Below are 8,375 nucleotides of genomic sequence, written 5' to 3' on the forward strand. Positions count from 1 at the left end.
GGGTTTACGAAATCATTAGCATGAATATTTTCAGAAGGTCTATTGTTGTTTACATAGGGTGCAGGAAATTTAGGACACCCGCGAAAATTCGCAGTATGTACTGTTTGATTGCAGTTACAACAACGTACAATTTCCAATCTTTTTTGGGAACAATCAGCTGTTTTGTGAGGACCAGCGCATTTAACACATCTGGGCTTTAGCTTGCCTGTATCAGAAGAGCGATGGAAGTGTTGGCAGTTATGACACTGCACAACACTTCCATTTACAGTATATTTTTTAACAGAGACATAGAAATCTAAAAATATGGCAATATCATAGATTTTTTCCATACCAGGGGTGTTCTCCACCTGAACTTGGAATAAGGGCATGGGGAACCCCGTTTTGATGCGATGCATACGAGCAACTCGTCAGAAATGTCTTCAATTGGGAAGTCAGTGGGTCTTAACTGGTCTATCAAATTTCGTAAGTATCACATAGCGATCAACTTTTTTCAGGTCTAAATAATTAGTAATGATTTTGTGGTCATCTTCAGAACTGGGAAACATCTTTAGGAAGTCCCCATTGACCTTACCCGCAAATTCACATTTAGCTTCACTTTTTAAAATTTTCATAAAATCACCGAATTTGATTTCCGGTTTAACCATAATTGGTCTGGGTTTTGGCTTAGCCACATTAGGCGCTGAATCAGTATTATCAGTAATCCATGTTATCGTTTATAATTTGCACATCATTATCAGAACTATTTACAGATAACTGTTCAAATTCATTTTTAAGAGGAATTTCAATATTGCATTTAACAATTTTACTGGGTCTAGCAGTATTTTTAGGAAGGATATATTCTTTATTATCTTCATTAGCCTGAGTTTCATTTAACACACGTTTTGAAATTTTTTTAGAAGCCCGACCCCCGTCGGGCTTCTAAAAAAATTTTAAGTTTACTATTATCATTCACATTAAGAGTTTTTAGGTTTACTATTATCATTCACATTAGAGTTTTTAGGTTTACTATTATCATTCACATTAGAGTTATCAACAATCTTAACAGAAGTATCATCAGTATTAACATTATCAACATTTGACACATTACAGATAGTATTAACTGTATCAGAAAGACATGGAATTTTACTCATATGTTTTAAAACAAGTATTTCTTCAAAGGTTATATTTGCATAAGAGGGATTCAGAGCGCAATATGAATTGCACTTACCTTGATAAATGCTGTAGATTCCTTCAGTGAAAGCTTTGGGTTTTTCATAGTCCGTACGCCGTTTCTTGATCACATCCTCGTCTTTAACAAACTCCATAAAGGTCTTTAGGGTTTCCGCGTCGCGTGAAACGTTCTTTGAAGACTGTCCATAAGTATCTTAGTATTTAGAAAGTCCGTAGCCGAATAAGTGTCCTTAACTATGAAGCCTTGCCAACAATCATCAAAATTACGACTGACATATTTTAACAGGTCATCGTAAGCGTAAGAAGTTGATTCCGGAAGGCTATCGATTTAACACCAGAGTTCGAAATAATCTGGGGAAATTCCTTTCCCGCCATGACGAACACATCGAATTAGCACAAGCCCTTAATTAAGCAGTCACTAAAGTCGAGAAAAACATCGCAATATCACACTGAACAAGATTGAAATCCAATATGGCGAACAAAATGGCACAAGAAAAACCGCGTGGGTAGCGTATCGAAGGCTATCAGCACGAGCGAATCGAAAACACGTCCTACTACTTCGAAGTACACCAGCGATTCTCGAAAACCTCCCCCCTTAATCATGCCTTCAAAAGTTAGTAGTTATATCGAGAAGAGAAAAAATCGGAAAAGCCCCGCATTGGACAGAATCAGTAATAAGATAAAAGAAATGGGTGATAAAATGCTATGTAAATTCACAAAGATCATCAATGCTATGATCAGAATCCAGTACTTCCCGGATTTCGAGGAGGTAGGACGTGCGTCTGATGCGCTCCCGCCAACGCAGCCGAGTTCTGGGGATTTTTGCGATAATAATGTGAATAATATCATGGATACATCGAATATTGAGAGTGATGTGGATGCAATCAGTGTGGATACTTGTGCAGAGACTTCACCTGTGCAATTGGATAATAAATCGCAGCTGATTGTGACTTTCTACGAGCTAAAAATACAACGGCAAAAGAGATTCATGAAGCGATCTTCAACGCCGCTGGACACAAATGGATATGAGCAACTTGACCTATCCATGGACCTTGTAAGAGATAGACTAACCCAGTGGGTTGGGCCAACACCTCCTTATAGAAGGAAGCCGGGACACTGGATTGTGACGTCACGCGTAGTCGTCTATGTCGAAACCCCGAGAGAGCAACGAAACAAAACAGGCTGCGCGCTAGTGCCGTACTTAACGTTGATTTCACTATTTGATATAGATACTTGGGTGGGATTTTATTCAGAGATTCAATTATATATAATGAATAATTTAATTACTTCAAAATTTAACACAATAAAATTTGACATAAATTTAAGAATTTTTTGTTTCTTATTTCTTGACTTTAATGAATTATACTTCCTTGTAGGTTTCACAGCAGCATTTAAAAAGTTAAAAATCAGCCATACTAACTCAAAAAAGGAATTTCTGACTTTTCCCTCATTTAATATTGCTTTATATTTTTCTAATATTTATGAAAAAACCCCAAATTATCTGCATACAAACTATTACTTATCATTTCATTTTTCTTCCAATCAGTAATTTGTCTTTAAAAGAAAATGGTATAAAAATGCACTAAATTTTGTCTATAATATGCTATGTGTCTTGCAAGTTTCAAATAAATTAGTATATCAGAGGTTTGCTTAGCAAATAATTCAATGTGCAATTTAAAATTATTGCTTAAATCTGTAGAACCAATAATATTAGTTGTATATGTACTTAACTGTATTGTGTTAGTTATATAGCTGAACTTGAAAATAAAGATTCACAAGTGAAAAATAAAAAAAATTTATTTACAATTTTATGCAAGCAGTCAGCATAACAACACAACACCTAAGTTATAACATACAAATAAGTTAAAACCAGCTGATCTCTTTTTATCAATAAATTATTCAAACTTTCTTGTAAAAATTGAAGCAGAAATCTCATTAAGCATATTGCCATACTAAGAAATCTCATCAATTCTTATTTATTAACAGGTGTGAAAATTTCAAAACTGCTTCTATATTAATTGGGTCTCATCAGAAACAATAAGATGAGACTATGTGACCTTAATATTTAAATTTTGATACTGCAAGTTCAAGTTTCTATTCGTTAAATTTCAACCCATTTTGTCTGGCAATTACAAACACTGTTATTAACTTTTTACAACAGCCAATTAATAGTTTCAAAATGTATTACGATACTGCCATAATATGGATAAATATCGGGCAAACACTTGAGAAGACCGTCCATTACCATTTAAAACACTTCAGGTGCACAAATGATATTAAATTTTATACGATGGCTATTATTATTTATGAAGCATATAAAGATACATTCAACAGCAAATGGATGTCAGCATCACCAGTATATGTAAAAACATTTATTGATGTTGTGTAAAGGAAGTGATTATCAGTTAATGTTTCAAATATAGAAAATAATAAAAATGTTTTACCTATGCACCAGTATCCAATTTGAAAGTATCTGGTCACTACATGCAACACAATTTTGTTGTAATTTTTCCAAGCTAAAATCGTTATCTTCTATGTTACTCGCTATCAGGCTTGTTTAATTTAAGCAAAGAATATATCAAAATGATTTGTCCAGAAAGCCACCAGTCTTAATTATGGGACACCGGTAATTTCAAAATGCACATGAAAATCACAGGTTTTGTGAAATGAGTGCTCCTAATCAGAGACACCCTTTATTCAGCCAATTCCCAGAATAATAGTAGGAGTTATTACAAACCTGTTATTTTGTCGCCATGCTGAAACACATAACTGTTATCTTGATAAAGTAATTTATCATATGGTAACATGAAAATTATACTCAAATGATATAAGTAATGGCCACTTAAAGACACAACATAGACCCTTTTTTACACAACAACAAATTAAAGACAAGGAAATGAATTTTTCAATATTTTTAAGTGTAAAACAGTCAGTACATGACCATATAAAAAATATAAATTATAATGACCCATTCTCAGTATAAAAGCAGCAGTTACCATAAACTTGTTATCTTGTAAGCATGCTGAAACACAACTTTTATCATGAGAAAGCATTTTACAGTATGTTAACACCAAATGATAACCACTTACTAAACATTAAGTGGTAGCCATTTAAATACAACCCGGATACCATTTTATGCAGCAAACACTCAACAGCACGAAAATGAATTTTTCAATATTATCATCTTTCAAGTGCTCTGAATATAAAACAGTCAGTGCATGTCCATATGAACAAAATTATAATGACCCATTCCCAGTATAATAGCAGCAGCTATTATAAACATACAATTTTCTAATCATGCTGGAAACATATAACTGTTACCTCGATAAAACATTTTACCATATGTTAACACAAAAATTATATCAAAATGATAAGAGTAGTGGCCACTTAAAACATAACCCACACACATTTTTATGCGATGACAAATTAAAGGCAAGGAAATTCCTTCTTCAATATTTCAAGTCATAGAGTGGATATATATATAAATATATTTATATACGTTTGGTGTGGCCGATTGCAACCAAAATACGAGGTGCACATATACATGTTATAGCAGTCCTATATACAAAATTTCAACGTTCTGAGGCTACTCGTTTTTGAGTTATGTGAGATATGTACGTACGCACGAACGTACGTACATACGTTCATACAGAAGCCACGAAAAATTCTCTTCAGAATTAATTTTAGTTTCAGTTTTTTTAAGCAGTTTTATAATTTTTTTGAAGGAAAAGAGTATTTTATTCTGTCCTTACGTACAGATATGGTGCAAAAACATCGTTAAATTGCATTCGATAGTGGTCAAAATGGATATTTTCGGTGAAATATGCTGCCTGAAACTTTTCGCGATTACAATACTTCCTTTTTACTTCGTACAAGGAAGTAAAAAAGACATGCCTTCTTCAATATTTCAAGTCATCTAAATATAAAACAGTCAGTATATGTTCATATCAACAAAATTATAATGACCCATTACCAGTATAACAGTGGCAGTTATTATATACATATCATTCGGTAAGCATGCTGAAACATCACTTTTATCAGGAGAAAGCATTTTACCATATGTCAACACCAAACTTATACCCAAATGATAAAAGTAGTGGCCGCACTAAAACACAAACCGAGATACTTTTTTACGCGATTAGCTTTTTCACAGTTGTAGGCCATGCCACACAAATTTCCTCCTTTAAAATCGAAACATGAATTTAAATGCACTTCATCCATCATAATAATTACAGTTTTATCATTTTCTTCTAAATCCTTGCATCTTTGTTTAACATATCCTAAAAAGTCATCATTAAATTGCTCAGTAATAGGATTAAGAGAAAACATTGAACAAGTTCTACGAATAGTACGTGGATGGGGAATAGAAATGTAACCTGAATGTCGTAAAAACTTGTATGCATGCGGTGAGATCGAGTTTAACAAACTGCAAAAAATAAGTAAATCTGGAGTATATCGATACTTCTCTTTCTTTACATTTAGTTTATTTACTTGCTCTGAAAGGAAGTTCAGTTCAGTTTCTTTTTCAGGTAACACTCTTTTCAATTCTGAAAGCATATCATCCACAATTTGTATAGAATTCTTAATATATTCTTCATTTTGTAAGTTATGAGACAGACTTTCAACTTCCTTTAGTACTTCTAGAAACATATTTACATTACTAATTTTTAGAGGGAAAACAAATTTACCAATAGATTTTATAGCGATGTTTTTAATATAAACACATACTGTTAAATCCTCATTTATTACTACCGATTTCTGAATTTCTGGAGCTGGGTCACTTAAAATATCAAGTAACATAGTTGAATTTTCAGTATGTACAGTTGTCCAAAATGTTTCTAAAATCTGATGTTCTAGGCAATTATTGAATTCAATTAAACTTTCAAATGATCGTTCATTATCATACCGTTCTTTCATTTTCAAACTTTCTTCTATCGCTTTCTCCAGGTATTTCTCTTCTAAACGAGCTTTCTTCTTTTCTGGTGACATTCTCGATACAGAATTTGATGACATGTAGGATGGGCCATCAGGGAACTGAGAAGGTATGCATCCTTTTTTCAAACGTGGCCTAGAAATTGGAGCTTTAATTAACTTCGCTGATTTCTCATCATACATTTCGATTTCTCGTATTATTTCATCTGATCGAAAATGTAATTCACATACCTATAAAAGAAAATATTCAAAAATCAACTTGTTGTGAGTACAAAAGTTAGATGCATGTTAATATTTAGTAACAGAAGTCAATAAGCCCTATGATTTAAATAAATAATTTGATACATAAATACGAATTAAAAAACCAGTAATATCATTTCAATTACGTGTATAATTTAAGTAATTTGTAAAATCTGGAATGCTCATCATAATGATTACAGCTTTATTTACATTTAAAGAAAATTATATATTTGAGATAATTGTTTACAACAAACACTGGTTACCAAATACAAATAATTACCTTGAATACATCATACCAAACTTTCATATATCATTACAAAAATTTTAAAATGAAACCTATTATGATTACTTAGTAGTTCCTTGTCATATAAATTATGATAAATTTGGAATAACTACAGAATCTGCCTGCACAGTATACTAGAAAGCATTTACAAATTATTGGCATTTATGTAACTACTAAATTTAGAATTATTCCTGTTATATGGAACTTTATTTCATTCATAAAACTTTGAAGGAAAATATTTTTTTGAAATGATTAAAACAGGCAAGATTAAAATCTTTCAAACATAAAACTTCTTACCCACAGATCAAAATCTAATATCGTAAGCATAAACATCACATACCTATCAATAAAAGTAATAAAAAAATGTAAAGATACAAAACATAAAAAATGCAGTAAAATTGAACTTACTCTGGTATGTTTAGTAGGTTGAAAGCCATCTTTTCTTCGTAGACTCCTTATCCATTTCATCCGGAGTTCAGTCTCATTTGGAAACTTGAATACAGCCACTTTTGGTCCGTTTTTATAATTACCACGACATGTGGCTACAGCACATTTATGAGGCATCGTATGAAATTATAAAAGCACGAGACAATATATAAAAAAAGCACGAGACAATATAAAAACTCTGTCGCTAACACAAATAACCGCTCCACGTTCGTCGCTCTTGGCTCAACTACGGGGCTTTGATTTTGTTTGAAGGAGCGAGGTGAGTCAGAGACGACTACCTGTGACGTCAGAGCTTCCCCTCGCTTCAGTGTCCCGGCTTCCTTCTATAAGGAGGTGTTGGCATCACCCACATGTCCGCAAGAAAGAGTGGGGACGATCTGGTTTACTTTAACATTGAAACCTATGGCGTTAGTATCACATAATTGTTTTTGATTATTAAATGTGATACGATTTATAAGTGACGAGGTTATGAAAGTCACAGTTTTTTCAAATAAGATTTAATATATCTCTTTAAAGCACTTTTTACTGCATTTTGCGCATTCTTTTCACGTGTAATTCTTGTATAATCATCTTTACTTTGGCAAAACAGTAAAAACTCTAAACGAAAAATTTATGAACTTACTTTTGAGTACAAATAAAGAAAATTAAATAAGAATGATAGTAAATGAAGCTTTGAAACAAATAAAGCAAAATGAAACAAGATCTGGTATATTTTTTAATTAATCATATGATCATTAATTATTTGATCATAATTATTGAGCATATGATCACTTATTTCATCACATAATCATTAATTATTAACATCATAAGATTATTTTTTATTTTAATAATTCATAAAATTCGAAGCATAAGCTTTTCTCAGTGTAATGAAAATAAATAAATAAAATGTGGAAGCACACAGATTTTATGTTATGCTCAAAGGGACGTTTTTTTAACGTTTTGTGTTTTACCTCTATTTATTGAATATTACGTTCTTCGCCCGTAAACCACACAAAATTCAATTCAACAGCAGTATCCTAGCAGTATGACAAAATATTTGAAAACAACATATCTTTAGAATTTCCGCGCTGGAGAAAAAAAAATATTATTTTCCGTACAGTGTTGCCATTTGCACGCTTTGAACTCGTTGAGTTTCTTAATCAAAAATTTGTTAAAGTTTTACAAAATATGAAATGGATTAAAACAAATTAGAAATTCCGAATGTTCGGGTAGAGGATTACGTTATTCAAAATTTGATGGCTCAGCGTCATTTTTTCACAGTGCGAGAAACATACATGTATTCATGCAGATTATTCATTATTAA

General features: G+C 32.2%; 1 protein-coding gene across 1 annotated transcript; it reads right to left on the bottom strand.

The window, feature by feature from the left end:
* Nucleotides 1-2,949: 2,949 nt before the first annotated feature.
* On the bottom strand, nt 2,950-7,293 carry LOC146995903 (uncharacterized). The gene is made up of 2 exons (XM_085822121.1): nt 7,034-7,293; nt 2,950-6,333 (listed from the first exon to the last, which is right to left on the bottom strand). Exons 1-2 carry the CDS (start codon nt 7,187-7,189, stop codon nt 5,245-5,247), a joined length of 1,245 nt encoding a protein of 414 aa, XP_085678247.1. The 5' UTR covers nt 7,190-7,293; the 3' UTR covers nt 2,950-5,244.
* Between the last annotated feature and the right edge of the window lie 1,082 nt (nt 7,294-8,375).

Source organism: Stegodyphus dumicola, chromosome 8 (genome assembly GCF_044657685.1).
Source record: "Stegodyphus dumicola isolate Sdum_Otavi_A_Nest chromosome 8, ASM4465768v1".
Taxonomy (NCBI): Eukaryota; Metazoa; Arthropoda; class Arachnida; order Araneae; family Eresidae; genus Stegodyphus; species Stegodyphus dumicola.